Raw genomic sequence first — 20,651 nt, 5'->3', positions numbered from 1 at the left:
TTCATTGCCATTTTGTCGATTGATCCCAGATACCTGACTGATCATTTGATGCTTTTCAATATCTTAACAGGTTTCAAGCAAGTGCAGTGGCGTAGTAAAATCATCCTATGAATTTATGAATCATAAATTATGTTTTCGCGGCATGGCCTTGTCCCCGATTCCCACAGATCCAGCCTCACAGTAATCTTAATCCTCACACGTATTGCATACAAAGTGAGCCTGCTGCCCGTGACCCGGTTAAAGTGACCATCCCTGATCCCACTCTAACATTAGTTTTGAGTTGAGATAGCCAAAATGGGGTCCCTGGCTTGCACTTACCGGTTTGAGCACTCACAAGATCGAGCAATGCCTCAAATCGAAAATATCTAATTTCAAAGTTGCAGCACTTGGATTCAGAGGGGCTAATGCATTAGAATGCTCCCTCTGAATGTGTGACGTCAGCGCAGATCTAAAGATTTCAAATCTTTTACTAAAACATTTGGTAGCACGCGATGGTATACGCTGCTTTGCGCGCAACAAGTGCCGCACTTTCAAATAAAGTCACTAGGAACAGCGGAGATCCCAAAAAGTAAACAAACGTAAAAGTCCAATGTCTTGAAAACCGGTGAATATTTTTCGATGAAATTTGGTAGATATTCGTTTTGGCTCTTTCTGAACCGAGCGACATCACTTTCATGCCATTTCATTAACTTTTTATTTTAACCGCTTTTTGAGCCAGCTATTCGTGAAAAAAACGAGGGAGAGATCCGTTTGACACTCCCCCTACCCTCTCCATGAGTGTGATGGTAAAGGCAACTTCCCAATAACGTTTGGAGGAGCTTTCCTGATCCTAATCCTGCTTGTCCCGTCCATTCCTTTTATCCAAGGAGGGTGTGGGTGTTCGCCGACGCCCCGCACCTGATCAAACTGATGCGGGTGCACACGGTCGCGGACGACGGAGGACTCCTGATACCCGATGGTCGCGGCGGTCGAGCACTGCTGGGTCGAGGTACCTTCCTGGAGCTGCTCGAGCTGGATCGTGCCGAGCTGCGGGTCGCCCACAAGTTGACGAACCTTCATGTTCAGGTAAGTATTTTCAGACGTTTCAGACGAGGTAAATGCTATTTCGATCGATGTTTTTAAGCTTCTAGATCTCATCAGAGATCTTCCAACCGTTTTGCAACTACCAGAGTGGACCGGCTAGAGGGTGCCCTGCACTGGCCACCACCCTGCACTGTCATTTGGATGTCTCGCTTCGTGCTTTACGACGTGCAGGCTGTCTCGCTCCTTCGTTTGTCGCTCAGCTGGTGTCTTGCTGCGGGCTAAACGTGGTTTCTTTGACACATTGTCGAGCTTTTAATATAGCATTTAAGAACTGCTTTAGGGAACGCTGTGACTACCGAACATTACCGCCAACTTAGCTGCTTCAGACAGCGGCCCTGTGCAGCTATGTGTTTTGACTCCTCTGTGGCAAAACTGATGTAGTATTCGCCGCTTTGCTTTTGTTTGTTTGTTTGTTTGTTTGTTTGTTTGGTTGGTTGGTTGGTTGGTTGGTTGGAAGGTGGAACGATCAGTGAAAACATGCATTTGCTCGCAGAAGTACTGCATAGATTGACGCTTCACCTGGAGTTCCGCCAGCAGCCTCTTAGCAGCCTCACCGCATTTTTTATTGTTAAATTTTAAATAAGTGAGGTGGTACGATCAGTGAAAAATAAACTTTGCTGGTGCGAACCAACACGACGCACAACACCCACGTTTTCCCTTTCCACTAACACGACCTTATAGCACATATTATTGCTTGTAACGTGAAAATGCAATAATATGTTGTCAACATTGTTTTGCAGGGCACCGGTCAGGTGAGCCAGCGGGTCCGGCTGGCCACGCAGCTCTTTTCGCACACGGTGGGCACCGCCATCAAGGAGCTGCTGCCGCGCCGCCAACCACAGGCCGAGGCTGTCTTGACGGCCAATGCGTGGTTTGACGTTTTGAACAGCCGGAGTCAGTTCGACGCCACAATCGAGCGGTCCGCCTATGGGAGGACTGCTGAAATCAAAGCGGTCCAGGACCGGGCCCTGGACAAGATGACGTCTCTGATCTCCGACACTCGTAAAACGTCTGCAAAGCACCCCAACGGTCATCGGAGCATGCTGCCGTTCCAGCAGGGAATGCTACGAACCACAGTATCTCTCCGTGGGCTGTACGAAGAGCTCCATCGTACTGTGCCCGAGCTGCAGTTTGTCCTGACCAGCCACCTGAACCAAGATTGCTTAGAGAACTGCTTTTCGCAGATCCGGAGCCTGGGTGGAGCGAATACCACGCCCAACGCGGTAGAAGTGCGCTCCCGCCTGAAAGTGCTGCTAATGGCGCCGGCTCCACAGGTGGCTGCTTCCAGCGGTCGAGCAGTACTGCAGCTGGAACCCAGCGACTTAATGTCGACGAGCCGCGCACCGCAGCAGCTCCCGTGCGTCTCCAACGAGGCCCTGGAGGGCCTGCTCATTCAGGTACTTAGACCTACCAGCTGGGGGCACTGCCTGAATTGCTACATGTCTACTATCCTCCACGCCCTTGGAACGTATGAAATTTTGCAAATAGAGGATCATATGATTCTATCTTATTATTAAGCACTGCTTTAAAGTAATATTTTAAGTTTATAGTAGAGATTCTCATTTTATGCATAATCGTGCAGGCATACAAAAAACGGCAATGTCTAGGCATGCAGTGCCAACTGCCAAATATAGCTGATTTGGCATTCGTACTATCATTGCATCCATTTCCAGCTTTGACAGTTCTCAACTTTTCCAGTTTGAAGAGCCGGACCAAGAACTGGCGGCACGTGAGGACAACGAAGCAGAAGGAGCCTACCAGGCAGTAGCCGCTCCTCCATCTTCATCTCACGAAGAGGTCACGCCTCTCCAGTCGGAATCTGCGACAGCTGGAGACGAGCGCCTGGAACGGGAGGCCCTTGCGTTTGTCGCTGGCTTCGTCGCGGCCAAGTGCCGCCACCTGGATGCTGGGCTGGGACAGACTACAGACCAAGCTCCGCCCAGCTCAGTCCCATCCAGCTGGGTCCGCGCCCTCAGCCGGGGTAGGCTCACCGTGCCATCGCCGAACTGGATGACCATCGTGGAAGAGTTCGAGGTCATCTTCCGGTTGATGATGGGTGATACCGTCGACGGTCAGTCCGGTATCGTGCAGAGGCTGCTGGCGGCACTCCAGGTAAAGCGTCCATCTCTGGACGCCAGGATCGCGAGGAAGCTGGTGACGACGCGGGTCCACCTTCGGATCCGCTCACTAAACCAGCGCCAGGACGAAGTCGCAGCCGAGAGACGCGCCGCCAAGCAAGTCCGCCAGCACGTCCGGAGTGGTGAGCTGCATTTATTTCTTTTCGACTTGCTCGACATTTTTATCGCTATCATTCAATCGTCTTCAATCGTCATGGTAATCAAGCCATTGTAACCAGCTCTATGAGTGTAATGTCTGCATTATCTCTCCTATTTTTGTTTTGCACTTGAATGTGTCTATTTATTGCGCCCAGTTCAATTGGACAAATAGTCGAAATCGGAGTTGGCGTTAAACAGGACGGATTGCATGCTATATCTTGACTTTGGTAATCAGTAAAATTCCGGAGAGTCAGAATAGTTGAAGTGTCTACCGACCCTCCTTTCCGCTAGACCAATCGTTTAGTAGTGCTCCCAGCGAGCAGTGTTGTTACGATAAGTGGTGCTCGCGCTAAGATATTGTACAGTCTGTCTTAAAAGTACCGCGCAAAGTGACGGTGGATCCATCAAGCCTGACCGAGGGAGGGCCTGCTTAATTTGAGTCATCGAAGCAATTGATATTCTCGTCCATTCCTCAGGTCAATTGGTTCGGTGACTTTTAAATTAAAGCAGGCCTTTCTTCGGTAAGGCTTGATGGATCCACCGCCACTTTGCGCGGTACTTTTAAGACAGACTGTACACACTAAATTTTGGGGTTTCCCACTTAACATTAGTTTAAGCTCACCGACCGTCGCCATTTCAACAATCACTATTCACTATTAATTCTATCTTTATTTAAACAGCACCTTAATTAGATAGATTTTGTGGCCATTGATACGTCCACGTATTGCAGAGCTCAGGCCACCACTTAGGTAAGAAGGATCATTGATTTCACTTGACTTTGTTTCAGGTAAATCGGCAGGAAGCAGCTGAATCAGGTGGAGAACGCACTGCGTCTGCCGGCGGCGTCCAGTGCCGACATCTTTACCCCGGCATCACTCGCCAGTGTGGAGAGCGCCGTCACTTTCTGTCTTCTGAGGCTGTCAGACAGTTCAGCCGGGCAGCGAGCAGCTCCCGGCGCACCATCACTGGGAGCCAGGCCGGCCTACGCGAGGAGCGGATCACTTGTGCTTACGACTTCGTCCTGGCGCTGGTTTAGTGAGCGGATCCGAAGGTGGACCCGCGTCGTCACCAGCTTCCTCGCGATCCTGGCGTCCAGAGATGGACGCTTTACCTGGAGTGCCGCCAGCAGCCTCTGCACGATACCGGACTGACCGTCGACGGTAGCACCCATCATCAACCGGAAGATGACCTCGAACTCTTCCACGATGGTCATCCAGTTCGGCGATGGCACGGTGAGCCTACCCCGGCTGAGGCGCGGACCCAGGGCGTGATCACGCGAGCTGCCGGCTTGGCCTCTTGCTCCTTGTGCCGACTCGTGGTTGCGTTAACCATTCGTGATTGCGTTGTGCCGACTCGTGGTTGCGTGAACCATTCATGGTTGCGTTAACCATTCGTGATTGCGTTGTGCTGACTCGTGGTTGCGTTAACCATTCGTGGTTGCGTTAACCATTCGTGATTGCGTTGTGCCGACCCGTGGTTGCGTTAACCATTCGTGGTTGCGTTAACCATTCGTGATTGCGTTGTGCCGACTCGTGGTTGCGTTAACCATTCGTGATTGCGTTGTGCCGACTCGTGGTTGCGTTAACCATTCGTGATTGCGTTGTGCCGACTCGTGGTTGCGTTACCCATCGTCTGTGTGCCCGTGTGTGCGGGGACACGGACCACATGTGCTCCCTCACTGGATGGATATTGGATAGACATGCGCGAGCAGTGTTGGGGTCGTTTTGTTTCCTGTCATGGAATACATCTGTTGGTGGTTCTTAATTGGTTCGGTACCTAGGCTTTCGGACGGAGTGAATCAATGCTTTCGTTATTGTGCCCATGTGGCCGAACAAAAACACGATATCATCACCATTCACCATCCAGATACACCCCAGTTGCCCGCATGGCTTTGGCCCCCGGGACCCTAACACCGATAGCCCCGCGATTACGCACAGGAACATAAACCAAAACATAGTCCTTGCAATGCATTCCTCCAGGCTCCATCGCAGTCCTTTGTCTAGCAATTTTCGGAGTACGTATCTGCGGTATCGCGTCCGTAGCAGCCTTGGGAGCTGCTGGTGACTACAGGGGCCTCACGGGTCCCGAGTCATGTGGGCCATAGCACCACAGGGCACCGCATCTTTTTCGAGATAAATGACCGTTATGAAGCATGTCGCATTTTCCTGAGCATGACCTGGCGTTAACATAACTTAAGCGCCTGCCGGCCCTCGCCTGCCTGCGGCTGACAGCTGACGAGTGACGAGCCACCTGGAGATCGCCAACTCAACCCTAATTACGGCGTTGTCCGCTAGGTGGCGGGGTCGTACGATCCAAGTCGGGACAGGGGATTCTCATAATTATTTTGTTATCATATTTTCCCCCTTTTTAAAGTCATTTAAAAGCGCTATTGCACAAGTAATTTTTCGATTAGCAGCGATTCCAGCCGCCGCATCAGGGTCAGGATGGAGCCAGGGAGCGTATGCGCCGGTGACGTCACCGTAGTGTTGCAGATTTGTAACATTAGCGAGCCCGGACGATCTTACCTAACTTATACGGCCTTGGCCTGGAGGCGCAGGGCTTTAGCAGCAACCGACCCCCACCGGACACGATTTGGTAGCCGAGGTCTGTGACGTCAGCCGGGCGTGAAGTTTTCCCTTCACCATAGGCTTAACACACAAACTGGCTGAAGTTCATGCCAGGATAGCCCGGCCTGAAAGTGCAAAAATGATTAAATTTTGCCCTCGTTAGCTTCATTGCTTCATTTCATAACTAAAAACGTCAGTTATTAGGCCTCAATGAAGGTACAAAGTACTCAAAATCGAAGTTCAAGAAGATGCTGTCCGAGCACAATTTGGTAACATCACGTGACCTCTTTTCAACAGATTGTATATATTTTAGGAATATAATTACACGATTGCTGCCTAAGACATCATAAATAATACACGTGTAACATTTATTACTAAAGTTTTAGTCATAACATTGCAAAACGCAAAGTTTATCATGGCAGTCACGTGACCAAAGGTATAGCAGGGGGTTGGGACAAACACTCACAGGATTTCAAGTTTTGTAATTAATTTATATAAGTTTCATGATGAAATTGAAAGATTGTATTTTTTCCTAATAGAACACAAATTTTCGTTTGTAAAATATTTTTCTTATAGGCGAAATTCTCCATTTAAGAAACGTCTGTGACGTCACCAGGGCTTTACTGTGGCTTTACTCAAGATGTGAAATCAAGATGAGCTTGGAGGAGCTTGGAGGAGCGACGGGAACGATTTTTTGAAACGAGAGGAGGTTAGAGGAGCTTGGAGGAGGTTAGAGGAGCGACGGGAACAAACCCATAGATTTACAGCAATTATTGAAATATCAGGTCATAATGATAAAATCATAAACATAAGCACATTATCCCAATTACTGACGTACCCAACCCTTTTCATCCACACACAATCATCCACGGTGCAATCATCACCACGCCACACAAACGAAACAAAACCGCCAAACCGTATCTCATTAGTTAGAATACTGAGTTTGAAATATCAAGAGACAAATTACGTCATAAATAAATTGAAAAACGAACTTTAATCGCTGTTGAATTTTACCAAATGCACTTCAAAACAACTGATATGTCTTTTAAAAAGTTATGAATATGTGTATTGATTACACATGTCGGCTTCATTTTCTCTAAATCAGTAAATATTAAATTGAGTTCAGTCGAATTACAGTTTTTTTGTTTGACGTCATTTATTTGTATGGCCTATTGTGTCACACACATGCATATACTTGGGTATTGATATTTAAAAAAGTAAATACATAGCTCAACATAGCTTGTCTATGTCTTATGACCGAGTACCCTGAATGGAACATGGACGAAGGTCGAGGGCTAATCAACAACAATCAAATATAAGGAAAAGACACGCCGGCGCTGTGAAGAACTGTATGAGATCAAGATTTCAATTTGCTTGCTTAAAAATTTAATCTTGCTAAATAAAAATCAAGATACATATCTGGTGAACATCTTCAGGCCTCAACACTGCATGCAGCCTACTCACCTGGTTGGGAGTTCTTGTCTGTCCATGCATGTTCATGTTGTCCGTCCTTCGCATGTCCATGCTGTCCGTCCTTAGCATGTTTATGTTGTCCGTTCCATGCACGTCAGTGTGTCTGTCCTAGCCAGGAGTGGATCTGAACTTCCTGCGACACCTGCTCGTATCTGCCTGTGGACTGCCAGTGCTTCAGCTGTATATACGCTTAGTTGTTTGCTAGACCACAGATCACACATATTGCTGACTGCTGTGCTCGTATACTTCAAGAATGCCTGTCCCAAGATCCCCACTGCCAAACCGCTAGTCAGATCAGCAGAGGATCAGCACACGATCTACCTCCGGCACTTCAGATACCCAAACACCAGTTAAGCCTGACATGGATGCACCACTACAGCACAACATCCAGACCTCACAGCCCATTGACTCAACCCCACAATCACAACAAACAAAGATAAACCCATCTTCAGGGGAAGAATCTCTTGGCACAGTAGCGGCTGCTATTATGACCCTTCCACTTCAGGTTGGCACACTTGTGTCCCCCACCATAGCTCGGCACCCAGCTGATGCAAGTGTCATATGTGGAGGGGGACCAGGAAATCCAACATGCAATCTTGAAGTTAAGGACAACCAACAAGGGGCAAAATGTGACATATGCCAAAGCTGGTTCCATGCTCTGTGCCAAGACATCTCAAAAAGTGCGTACAATGCTCTGAAGAAGCATGATGTTGTTTCATTCATTTGCAGCATGTGCAAAAGAATGCCAAACCTGGACAAATTCCAGCCAAGAGCACCCATGAAGGACGCAGCCACACAGGCCTCGCAGGACGAGGGCGTCACAAGCACCCTGCTGACGCCATCTCTGCAGCTGGACTCTGGATGTGAAAGCGTGACCACTGAAGGTTTGTCCGATATCGGCGCCTTGTCACAGCTGTTCAGGAAAGTTGACAGTCTGGAAAAAACTCTCAAGACCCACATCACTGATATGTCTAACCAGATACAGGCACTCAACAGCAACACCCATTCTCAAATCAGAGAGTCTCCCCACACAGAAAGGGAAGGTACTGGGCACACATATGCAGATGCGCTGACAGGAATTTCTAGAACTTCTAGGGTTCCAAGGCAGGGTCCTGTAGCCCACACACTGACCCAGGAAATGTCAACAAGCCACCAACCCCAGTCGAACCAACAGCACCACCACACCCAGGAGTACAGGATGATGGTTCGAGAGGAGCTGTTAGAGCTGGATGAACGGAAGAAGAGGAGGTCGTCTCTTGTGATCAGGGGACTAAGAGCAGCATCAACTGCAGAAGCTACTGCAAAATTTGCGGAGGTCACTGAATCTCTCATTGGGGAGAAAGTCGTCCTCTCTGAAACATGTCGTATCAAGAACAACGCCGACCTGTACCGCGGGAACGTTCACAACAATCGTCAGAGGAAGATCATCCTGGAGCAGGCGAAGACGCTCAAAGACTCTCCCTTCTCTCACGTTTACATAAAGAAGGATCTCACCTACCTCCAGCGAATGGAGATCCAGGCCAGATACCGGGAGTACCAGACGAGACCCAAGACCACCATCACGATTCCAGTCCTTGGACAGCCTCGGCGCATGTCTTCTCCTCCGCCCAGCCCTGCACCAGCGGATGGCTCGTCTGGAGGTGACAGATCCGTGGGAGGTCCAGCCCATTTGGAACCCACCCCGCCCACCACAGAACGACCAACGGAACCTTCGGCAGAAGCTCCTTCACAGCCGCGAGATGACCACCCTACGACCGATGCCGACTCTGATGCCGTCTCCACGTCCGCCGGCCCTAACATCTCGGCCAGGGACAATGTCACAGGTTCTGATCCTCCACTGAACGGACCCGCACAGGGCGAAAGCCCACCCGACGCTCCCTCTGATCGCGCTCAGCTGGGAAACTGAGGCAGAATGAAAAAACGTCGCACACGTACCCCATTAGCATTGTACATTGTAACGTGAATGGGCTCTGCAGCAAGATAGCTTCTCTCCAAGACACACTTCAGCTTGATTCTTCAACGGACATCTTCCTGGTTTCTGAGACGCATCTTACAGCGGAGGTTTCCGACGCAGCAATTCAAATTCCGGGGTACAAGCTCATGCGAAATGACAGCGGAACGACCAAAGCTCACGGAGTGGCGGCTTATGTGGCTGAACATCTTCAAATCGACAATGTCAACGCTTCATTCCGCAATGTCTTGTCATTCCGCATGACCAGGTTCGACACATACATTTACGTGGTGTACAGGCCCCCTTCATACTTAGCTGCTGACAATGACTGCCTCCAATCATTTCTCACAAGTAGCTGCATCGACAAGGAAGCCGTGCTCCTAGGCGATTTCAATCTCCCTACTATAGATTGGAGCTCACCTGACGACCCGACGAGACACGCCTCAGCATCTGACACCCGATTCAGCAACTTGTTCGATCTGCTCGGCTTGACGCAGTGGGTCACGGAGCCCACATTCCCACGCTCGGGGAACATTCTTGACTTGATCTTAACAAACGAGAACGATCGAATGGGGCTGGTGTCGGTCCAAGCTCCTCCTCCTGGCTGTGACCACTGCAGCATCCACTGTCAGTACTTCTTTGATGTTGAAATCGCATTGCAACACACCTCGCTCCATCACCTCTTATGGGAAAGAGGGAGATATGGAGACATGAATGCCATCTTGGCAGACATAGACTGGGATTTCGAATTCCAATTCCTCACTGCGCAAGAAGCACTCAAGAGATTGATGGACATCTTGTGCCCACTGATATCTCAACTGATACCAACTGCCAAGCAAGGAAAGGCTCGCCGGGTCCCATGGAAAACCAACCCACCTTCTTCGCTCAAACGTCGACGAGCATCCACCTGGTCAGCATACAAACAAGCCCGAGCATCCTACGGCAAGCAAGCGCCAACAACCCGATCACGACTGAATGATTTCTTAGGCGTAAATAAACAACTCCGCAACTTTGCCGTTCGCTCGCAGATCGACTACGAGAAGACTCTCTTGTCTAAGTTGAAAGAAAGCCCGAAACTGCTCCATGCCTATCTGCGCCACAAGAAACAATGCAGGTCATCAGTCGGACCGCTGAAGGCGCCTTCGGGATCGATCATCGACGACCCGAAGTCGATGGCAGATGTTTTTGTTGAGGCGTTTGCTGAAACGTTCTCCAATCAGGATCTACCCAACCCAGCTTCTCACCAGTCATGTGACGCGATACTTGAACATGTTGAGTTCACAGTAGAAGACGTCAGGACAATACTCTCCCAACTGTGCGTCAACTCCGCCATGGGGCCGGATGGTCTTCACCCTCACCTGCTAAAGGCTTGCGCTTCGAAGCTAGCACAACCACTGCACCGGATCTTCAAGCTGTCACTGTCAGAGGGAGTCTTGCCTGCTCTCTGGAAACTATCACACGTTGTGCCCATCTACAAGAAGGGGTGTCGTCTCGACCCCCTTAACTATCGCCCAGTGAGCCTCCTATCAGTACCATCCAAGTGCCTGGAACGTCTGATCTATCGTGAACTGCGCGATTTCCTGACAGAAAACTCAATTCTTGCAGACGAACAGTTCGGATTCAGGTCGGGACGATCAACCGAAGACCAGCTTCTTCTCACTTATGACTATATATCAAAGCAGTGGGATGACGGGCACATTGTAGACCTGATTCTCTATGATTTCTCCAAGGCCTTTGACACAGTGAGCCATGTCGTCCTCATCGAGAAGCTCAGGTGCATCGGTCTTCGAGGAACCATTCTGACATGGCTGCAAGAATTCCTCACGGACCGTACCATGCGGGTGGTGGTGAAGAGCACCCTGAGCACCCCAAGAAGTGTGCGCAGTGGCGTGCCGCAAGGCTCCATCCTGGGACCAGCGCTCTTCCTTATCTATATAAACCATCTAGCGACCCAGCTCAGGTGTCAGTACAAGATTTTTGCGGACGACTTGAAGGTATACATGTGCATCACCAAACCTGAGATCGACATGTCGAATTTTCAGTCTGATGTCGACGTACTGCACACAACCGCATCATCATGGGGCCTGAGCATGAACCTGAAGAAATGCGCCGTCATGAGGTTCCAGAGACGATTCCATGCGCCGCTGAGACCCACCTACTTCTTGCAGGACGAACTGCTTCCCTGGACACACTCCCATGTGGATCTGGGAGTCACTGTCGATGACGACCTGAAGTTCCATGGGCAAGCAAGAGGTGCAGCAAGGAAGGCGGGTGGAGTTGCCCACAACTTTCTGAGAGCTACCCTCTGTAGAGAGCCGGACTTCATGGTTCATGTCCTCAGTACACATATTCGCCCTGTCCTTGAGTACGCGTCGGTGGTGTGGAACACTGGTTTTGTTGAAGACTCTAAGAGACTCGAGGCAGTGCAAAGACTCTGGACTCGTCACGTCAAGGACCTGAAGGGCAAGACCTACGAAGAGCGGCTCAGATCACTCAACCTGTACTCTGTCAAGGGACGCCTACTGCGGGCAGATCTGATAAAATGCTGGAAAATATTCAGAGGACGCTGTCCGATAAAACCGGCAGATCTCTGGGACATTGCAACCGACCATCGCACCCGAGGCAACATGTACAAGATCAAGACTCGTCGCTGTCAGCTCGATACCAGGGCGCGTTTCTTCTCGGAGAGAGTTGTCAGCGAATGGAACTCTCTACCCAATCAGGTCGTTAACTCGGAATTCATATCCGAATTCAAGACAAGCCTGGCAGAAGCTCTAGGCAGCCGACTGTTTGAATATGACGCATGAGGGCGTCACGGTGGAAGCTTCAAGCAAGTAGTCCACCATGTGAAGCTCATCGAGTCCAGGCAGACAACGAGCAATGTCTCAATTAAATCCTGTGTCACATTCCCGAATATCTGTTAGCAGACGCACTATTCCAGCTCTCACGTGTACCTTACTCCATCTTACCGTGGGAGTATTGGCGCGTCTCTGCCATTCTTGGTTTCCTTCCCATCCCCATGCATTGGACGGGACGTGGAAACCTAACAGGTGAGTCTAACAGGTGAGTCTAGCTGGTCTAGTTCATGAGTTTACTGAAGGTGTATATCAATATAAAAGTATGTACAAATTAATCGTTCAGTGTTGCATATTCTGAGCCTTGAATAATGCTCTGTTTAAGTATTTTTTGTTTCTTGTCATTAATTCAAATTTTGTTTGCTAGACTTCTTAAGCTCTCAATATTCTGCTGGCTGAATCAAACAGTTCTTTGGTGCATAAGTGTCCTAAAAGCTCGCGAACATTTTCCATCCCCACCTCAAGCATCCAGCTTTATATTGATAACCTCTCGGTTGCAGATGTTGGTGCCCTGTGGACGAGTCACATTGGCACGGGGATGCCAGCAGCTGACTTATGCCCGGCTGCTGCATGCCTGCCATCCCAGGCACATCAGGGTGCCACTGCCGACCTCTGCTGTGGCGTGTGTTGATGTCTCACGTCTGGCTATTCAACGGTCAGGAGTACGGTCAATCACACTCTCAGCACCTGATTATGCCAAGGGCAAGGATAAGAAGAAAGAAAAAAGTAAGTTGAAAGGCAGAAATATGAAGGATTCAGGTCCACCAGATGTCCAGCAAATAGGTTAAATCTAGTAGGACGAAGTGTAGCTGATTGCTGTTACCAGTCTCAACACCTTGCTTTATATCAGTCGCAGAGTGCCTGTGCCATCGTGCCCACCGCGCCCCGGCGCCCGTGCCGTTGCGTTCACCGCGCCCCGGTACCCGTGCCGTCGAGCTCACCGCGCCCCGGTACCCGTGCCGTTGCGTTCACCGCGCCCCGGTACCCCCTGCCGCCAGAGAAGGGTGCGGTGAAGGTGGACGAGTCGGAGATGGCCGAGCTGATGGACGTGGAGGCATTCCGCGGTCGGCTGGACGCCGTCCTCGACCGGCTCCGGGACGGCTTTATCAAACAGTTCTCCGTGCGCACATCCATCGGTGAGCTGAACACCGTACAGGCAGGGGGACTGGTCGGAGGTCGCGGTTAGAGTAAGATTGTTCATTTTTTATATAAAAAAGTGACGAACGTAGTCAGTTTTTTTTTGTTGGTTGGAACTTGTTTTGAAATCATTGAGCGCTATCTTAAGATTAAGATCGAAAAAAAAATCCAGGAAGTCGGGATAATTCAGCAGTGAACGTTAAAGCGCCCCTTTTCCGCTTATGCAGTGCACATCGCCTCCTCGCCCACTAACTCCAGGTGGCTGATGTAGCTGCACCGGTGCTCCTTTAACCCTGACAGCCCCCGGAATCGGTATGTAAGCGCCAGAGCGACTGGAATCCGACTCCTTGCCTGGTCCTCCCATCCTTGCCCTGGATGTGGTGTTTTACAATTGATCTACGGCACAGCCGATGTTGGCCCTCTCTGAGGAATGCGAAGCCTAACTCTGAGTTACTGGACCCCATCCCACCCCGGTATGGTCCACCCCCACCGGACTGAGCCCATGCCCCGGTCTGTTGCAGGCAGTATCGAGACGCTGTCGGTGCCGTTTGAGGGCGACCACTACCCGCTGAACGAGTTGGCCCAGGTGGCGCGCAAGTCGGCCACCCTGATCGTCATCAACAGCAGCGCCTTCCCGCAGGCGGTGGGCGACATCGTGCACGCGCTCCAGTCCGCCGGCATGGGTCTCAACCCGCAGCAGGAGGGCACCACCGTCTACGTACAAATACCAAAGTAAGGGGTGGAAGGGATGGAGAGCTGGAAGCTGGTGAGGTTGAAAGAATGGGTGTTGGCCGATTTAGTATTTTATTAACGGCAAAAATCATATTTATTTATAGATATTTTCCACTCACCAGGGTATTTTGTTTACCGAAACCAACGTCAAAAATCATATTTATTTATAGATATTTTCCACTCACCAGGGTATTTTGTTTACCGAAACCTCCAGTCAGGATAGTACCATTTGCCTTCTCAATGTCCTCGTTACATCATCCACAAGTTTCCTGATGCAAGTAATTTGTCCCACGTCTTCACGCTTGGTATTTTCTACAATTCGGTTAAACATAGCTTTTATTTCCTTCCAGAGTAACGAAGGAGCACCGCGAGAGTTTGGTGAAAGGTGCCAAGATGGCGTGTAACACCGCCAAGGATAAGCTGAAAGAGGTGCAGAATAACCAGCTGAGGGCGCTGAAGAAGGTCGACCACGTCTCCGAGGACCTGGTGCACAGTGTACAAAACCAGGTGAGGTCTCGCCCGGCTGCTTTCCGTTCGTTTAGCTCACGTCTGTTTCTAGCGCACGTCTTACCGATTTCGGGATGAGATTTTAGGCCGATCTATGTTATTAGAGGGACATAGTTCATGTAGCACCCCCTCTCTCTAAGTAACTCTAATAGCCTATGAATTCATGCCACGCCCCACCTTTCCAGGTGACGGCAATGGCGCACCAGTACATGGCCGACGCTGATGCCATGCTCAAGACCAAGACGGCTGAGCTGCTGGGTGAAAAGTGAGTTCCGCTACCGGTCCAGGCTGGTCCGCCACCGCAGCTGTGAACCTACACTAGCCCTGGTGGTGCTGTGCCGCTGCCCGCCCGCTGTTGGCAGTCCACCGGCCGTCCCGAGTCGTGAGTGGGACGGTGGATCGGTACCTCAGCCCTGGCCGCCCTCCGCGGTATCTCAGAGCCACGGCGGGGTCCCGCCGGTCGAGCGGCAGCTCGAACTGAGGTTAGTGGTCCCTGGTCGATCGATGGTCGGCTCCAATTCTAGGTTGAGGAAACAGGGGGATTCTCAGACTCTGGAGCGATCACTGCCGCAGAAGTGTTGAATAGTGAGAGGTGTTGCCAATTGTTTTCTATGAGCTTTGTATGGTGTGTGTTGGACGTGATGCGTATGGGATCTGTTACGTGTGGCGATTGAGCGCTGTTTGCCAATATAGGTACGTGGCGGATACATGTAGGCAGTGGCCTCAGTTTATCTCGAAATACGATTTTAAACGTAATGTGGGATAACATTCATTCGGGCTGCTATCCATTTGCATCCAATGATCCATACTAATTGAATTGCCAATGTTTTCAGTGAGATCCAAAGGCTGTTCTGGTTTTTCACAACACCTTACACGCAATATCACAAATCACAATAGGCCGCTGGCTAGAGTTGTCCGAGCAGAATGTGCGCCGGTCGGTGTGACTACACAGGGCCCGAGCGGGTGACGATCGCAGGCTCCTCTCCCGTGACTGGATGACTAGACGTGGGTCGAGCCGGAGCGGTGTTTCGAGCCGGCCAGCTCAAAGAACAGCACGTAAGCCTTTCCGCTGTTGACGTTTCTCTGGTCCATCACGTGGACCCGCGAGTCGTTGTACTCGTACCACTCTGCCGTGTACGGGTGTCGGCAGTGAGCGGTGTAATGTCCTGAGAGCAGCGTGCCAGAGTGGTTCGCCACGCCGTATAGGCTGTACCGGCAGGGCGTCTGTCCGGCCGAGTAGGGCGACAGGTCCAGGCCGTTCACCGAAAAGTCGACAGTGGTGTTCAGCTTCCCGCGGAACCTCTCCTGCGGCGAGAACCGCTTCAGGTGGACCACCAAGATACGAGGGAACTTCTGGATCGAGAGGCCTCTGTTGCACTTTTGGCGCTTCTGGCACTTTGAGCAGGTCGGTTTTTCGTCGCCATCGAGCACCTCCTCTTTGGTGAACAGGTCAAAACAGGCCTGTAGGCGCACCTGGCCACTTCGTGACGGGATTGGCAGACTCAGATCCCAGAACGGGTCGAAGGTAACCGATGCGTGGCCACATACCGTGCACCGCAGGGTAGCCTTGAGCTGGCCCACGAACAGGTCAACAAACTTGGAGTTTTCCAGGCGCAAGAAACGTTTCCAGGCCTCCATTGACTTTTGACTGGCGCTCAGTGAGTCGTCGATGTCGGTCGTGATCGGCTTTGGCCGGCTCGTCACCCGGTTCACGTCCTCGTGAAGTCCCTGCAGCAGATATCTGAGGAATTCCTGCGCGTCCTGCTGCTGGGAGCCCATGAAGCGCGGCGCGAGCCGTTGGATCATCGACTTGAGTGGTGCGGTGGTGAGCACCCGCTCCGTTTCGTCCGAGGATGTCCACATGTCGCGTATCAGAGCGCTGAATGTGTTCATGAGGGACCCCTTCGTAGCGGCGGCAGGCATGCTGCGAGGGGTCCCTCAATTAGCATGCAATGAATCCATACTAATTTCATTGCATAAGCTGACTGTAACGACGAACCTTAAATAGGTACCTTATACTATATTTCGTCTTCGATTTATTTCGTTTCACGCCAACATTGTTCACTATAAAAAAAGAACATCATGAATGAAGAAAGCTATGGTGGTATGTTGTTCAGAGATAAAAAATAAAACACGTACTGGCCAATGCTAGCCTGATTTCAACCCTTCCCACAACGATTCAAGCGTCCTGCCTCAGACACGCCGAGGCCATTTCCACCACCACAAATAAAGCAAAGTTCATAAATGACCGTGACCACTTCATAAATGGTCGTGACCACTTTCTGATCATTACACCGTCCGTCTAAGGTGTCCCCACTTGCCCTGACCACGTCTCAGCCCGGGTCACCTCCGACCGCTCCTGCCCCGCGCCCTACGCAGCCGTAATCCAGTCGATCTCCAGCGAGGAGACTCCGCTCTGTTTGAACTCGGAGTAGACACCGCCGTAGATCTGCAGCCCGAACGAGGTGATGTCTGTCGTGTCGAGCGGCGGCGCGTCCGGCTCCAGCTGGCCCCGGTAGTAGAAGGCGAACGAGTCGAGCGGGATGGTGACCGTGGTCAGCTGACCCGGCGGCATCTGAGCGGCAGCGGAGGGGACAGTCAGTTCAGTGTCTCACACTGGCGGTGATAGGCAGAACAAGCATAGCCGCGCTCCGATGTGCTCGCTAAACTGAGGAAAATTGGATAAGCCCCAAGCACTTGTCTAGCGTTGTTGAAGCGGTGTCTGCGTCCGTCCAAGGAATCCGCTAGTGGTTAGCTTGATCACTGGCAGATGGCACTGGTAATTTAGTGACTGCAGATAATTCCAAGTGCTACTGAGTACTAATTCTCTTGTACATATGGTGAATGGGTACTGACTTCTGCTTAAATCACTTTTATTAAATTCGAAAATCGGACCCAGCAGAGCGCGCTCCTCCTCAACTGCTCACCTCAAAGTAGGACTCGTAGGAGCCGCCGACGGAGGCGCCCTCTCCGTGATGTTTGAGGTAGACCTTGTAGTGGAAGTTCTCGCCCTGAGCGCGCGCCCTCAGTCGGATGGCGGAGAACTGCGAGAGGTCCCAGTTGCCGGTGGTGACGAAGCCAACAAATCCGGCGCCGTTCGGCTGCGGGTTCAGCAGTGAGAACATCACCGCCCGCTGGAACCGGGCCGTCTTCTGCGGGTGTGAGAGGGGGGAGGGTGTCAGTGGAGGGTCGGCACTCGGCAGGTCATGTCAGGCAGTGAGAACTCAGCAGTCTCATTGTGCAATGGTCAGACAAGTCATCTCGAGGCTTTGCACACGAGCTCCCACTAGATAGGGGGCCCTAGAAGTGTTCAGTGGTGTTACGAGACGACCATATAACAGTGTTTCTGTCTTTAGGTTCATGTTCAGCTAACCATGAGGCTGGTCGTGCATCACAAATTTGTGCAAACTAAGGTCGCTCAGAAATTCACTCAAGAAGACTGACAACAAATCGCAATATGACAAATGGTTGTCTCCATTCGGTCGCCGTTAATCAGAGCATTTCAGGCGCGCTACCACACAGACCCCTCGTCCCCGGAACGCCCGGGGCACCTCCATCGCTGTCCCCACCTGCAGTTTGAGCGCTCCGGTCGACATGCCGGCCTGACGAGCGGTACCGTCCGACGACTCGGTCCAGCCGTCCACCGTGGCGCCCGGGACGGTGAAGTTCCACAGCACCCGCTCCGTGGGCTCTGGGGTCACCGGCGCGGGGCCGGCCGCCACACTGCGGCACGGGTCACAGGGGTCAGAGGGGAGCGACGGTTAGGGGCACGGGGCATAGGTGGCGACCGTCACTGGCGCGGGACACAACGGGGCTTCATGGCTAGCACCCGAATGCAAGAGAATCTTTCGACGATAGCTATTATCATTCAACATCATACCGTGCCCGGTTCGCATTTGTCTCCAAATTGATTAGCACTGACCCGTCACCCATCCTTGCACTGTACCGGGCGAGCCGTGCTCTGCTCTCACCTGGGTACGGGTGAGGTGTGCGCCAGTCTCAGTCCGGGCAGGAGCACGGTGCCCGCAGGCAGCAGACCAAGCACGGGCCGGCCCGGGGCCAGCTGGGGCGCGGCCGCCGCGCCGGCCACCACCCCGGCCGCGGCGGCGACCATCCAGACAGCCCGACGCATCGCCGCAGGAGTCAGCACTGCCGGAGGCATACAGCCGGTCAGCCACGGGGTCAGACAGGGTGAGATCAGCGCAGAGATGAGGTCTACACCACACAGAACAAATCGGATGCTGATAGAGCTTATGCAACTCACATTTTGTAAAGTCATGGTCAGTTCTGAGGCCAACAAGGGCACGTTTCCCTTACCTATTAGCATTGCCCCTAGGTGTAGCCCCTTTTGTACTCACCCATTTGTAGCTGCTTGCGCAAACACACACCACTGCTTCCTGACCAGCTGACTACACCCGGGCCCCAAACTACGGCACAGGTCACCGACAGCTCTGGCTGACCAATTCCCACGTACCGCGCCGCGTTACATAACCCCCAGACGACCGATACTCGACATACGTGCTGAGGTCACCCCCTAGCGCAAGGGCGGATACCCAACCGATAACACAGACTCACAGCAAACACGGGGCTGGCGCGGCAGCGGTGGACGAGGCACTGCCCGCCCGTCGGAGCAGCGGAACAACAACCACCCGCCGCAGGGGCCGAGGGAGACCCGCGCCACTTCAAGGCCACCTGCGCTCCGACGAGAGACCCAAGGTCATCGACACAGAATGCTTGTCAATAGGCGCGCACTGCGCAGGAACGCTGGAGCACTCCTGCGTGAAAAGGGCTGGAGACTTAGAATATGATCGGGCTTTACTGAGTACTATGAATGAGTATGTTGCTAAAGCCTAAAGGCGTGCTAAATGCGGTCCAACTGCGTGCAAAGCTCGCTTAAAATTGGTGAAAGGGAATAATAAGGTTCATGACACATTTGGGCCGACAAATAATTAGCGTTTGATCCGAGAGCAGTATGTCATTCGCGCTTGATCTGAGAATCAGATCTGTTTCATATCATTGGCACAGTGAGCGCCCCAATTCGTCCGCTGACCTGTCAAGTGACAGTCTGTCTGGAGCCGGCTGCTCCGCCACTGTGGCACCACAGAGCTGCGACGAGCAAGTGCTGCCACCTGCCCTAAAGCAATACCGATAGTGCTGTCATCTAGTTCATTTCGCGCAGCTGTTGTGATCAATCGATCCAGTCCACACACTCAGACGATTTTAGGACTAAAGTACGTATCGCTAGCTCGCTCGCGAACAGTAAGTTTCTATGCCTTTATGTGTATTTTTCTCAGCAACTGGATGGCAAAGGAAGTATTTTGTTTACATTTGCATTGCAATAATTTATTATTTGGTCTTATGAGGTAGGTGAAAAACCTGCTCATACAATAGTGTCATAGCTGAGCACCTGACAGGATGGAATGTGCTAACTTCAGTGCCGTTCCTCCAGAGGTCTAACGGACCTCTCACATAAGATTTAGCCAACTACCATGTTAAATCTTTAATATAAAGTATGGGGCTACTTGCCCCAGGCCGTGGGGCGTTTTGCCCTGGGGTTGGGGCAAAATGCCCCATTTGCAGTTGCTTCACAAATCACTTCCTAGCTTGGAGTCCGATCATAAGTGGATCAATTTGAGGGGTGCAATTTGAAGTAAAATGTCCAAAGAACGCATTGAGCACAAATTTAGCCTTCCAGGTGATGTGGGACAAAATTTATGTAGCAAAATAAATTATCTGGGGCGTCTTGCCCCAGGCTACCCTACGCAAATGTTCGTACGCAAAAGTACGTATGAAAAAGTACGTAGTGCATAAAGTACGTATGCCAAAAGTATGTACGCAAATGTTCGTACGCAAAAGTACGTATGCAAAAGTACGTAGTGTAAAATGTACGTATGCCAAAAGTACGTACGCAAATGTTCGTACGCAAAAGTTCGTATGCAAAAGTACGTAGTGTATAAAGTACCTATGCCAAAAGTACGTACGCAAGTGTTCGTACGCAAAAGTACGTATGCAAAAGTACGTAGTGTAGAAAGTACGTATGCCAAAAGTACGTAGGTACGCAAATGTTCGT

The 20,651-nt window shown here is 51.3% G+C and overlaps 3 protein-coding genes across 10 annotated transcripts; 1 reads left to right on the top strand and 2 right to left on the bottom strand.

Annotated features, from left to right (window-relative positions):
• The first annotated feature begins 6,563 nt into the window (after nucleotides 1–6,563).
• LOC122364266 (ribosome-recycling factor, mitochondrial-like) lies at nucleotides 6,564–15,288 on the top strand. 8 transcript variants are annotated; one of them, XM_043334484.1, is made up of 6 exons: nucleotides 6,564–6,655; nucleotides 12,706–12,931; nucleotides 13,204–13,341; nucleotides 13,864–14,074; nucleotides 14,425–14,581; nucleotides 14,767–15,288. In XM_043334484.1, exons 2-6 carry the CDS (start codon nucleotides 12,706–12,708, stop codon nucleotides 14,848–14,850), a joined length of 816 nt encoding a protein of 271 aa, XP_043190419.1. In that variant the 5' UTR covers nucleotides 6,564–6,655; the 3' UTR covers nucleotides 14,851–15,288. The 8 variants fall into 8 exon arrangements, with proteins under 8 accessions (XP_043190419.1, XP_043190421.1, XP_043190420.1 ...); XM_043334486.1 differs by having other exon boundaries at nucleotides 6,589–6,601; XM_043334485.1 differs by having other exon boundaries at nucleotides 6,594–6,635.
• A 109-nt stretch (nucleotides 15,289–15,397) lies between these two features.
• Nucleotides 15,398–16,466, bottom strand: LOC122364265 (ubiquitin carboxyl-terminal hydrolase 2-like). Its single transcript, XM_043334478.1, has one exon. It carries the CDS (start codon nucleotides 16,442–16,444, stop codon nucleotides 15,581–15,583), a length of 864 nt encoding a protein of 287 aa, XP_043190413.1. The 5' UTR covers nucleotides 16,445–16,466; the 3' UTR covers nucleotides 15,398–15,580.
• Nucleotides 16,467–16,597: 131 nt separating this feature from the next.
• LOC122364268 lies at nucleotides 16,598–19,242 on the bottom strand. Its single transcript, XM_043334487.1, has 5 exons — nucleotides 18,940–19,242; nucleotides 18,553–18,730; nucleotides 18,151–18,304; nucleotides 17,509–17,733; nucleotides 16,598–17,156 (listed from the first exon to the last, which is right to left on the bottom strand). The coding sequence occupies exons 1-5, from the start codon at nucleotides 18,941–18,943 to the stop codon at nucleotides 16,953–16,955; spliced, it is 765 nt and encodes a 254-aa protein (XP_043190422.1). The 5' UTR covers nucleotides 18,944–19,242; the 3' UTR covers nucleotides 16,598–16,952.
• Between the last annotated feature and the right edge of the window lie 1,409 nt (nucleotides 19,243–20,651).

Source organism: Amphibalanus amphitrite, unplaced genomic scaffold (genome assembly GCF_019059575.1).
Source record: "Amphibalanus amphitrite isolate SeventyFive unplaced genomic scaffold, NRLGWU_Aamphi_draft 000665F_arrow, whole genome shotgun sequence".
NCBI lineage: Eukaryota > Metazoa > Arthropoda > Thecostraca > Balanomorpha > Balanidae > Amphibalanus > Amphibalanus amphitrite.
The sequence above is the reverse complement of the archived record's forward strand: the minus strand, read 5'-3'. Positions and strand labels throughout refer to the sequence as shown.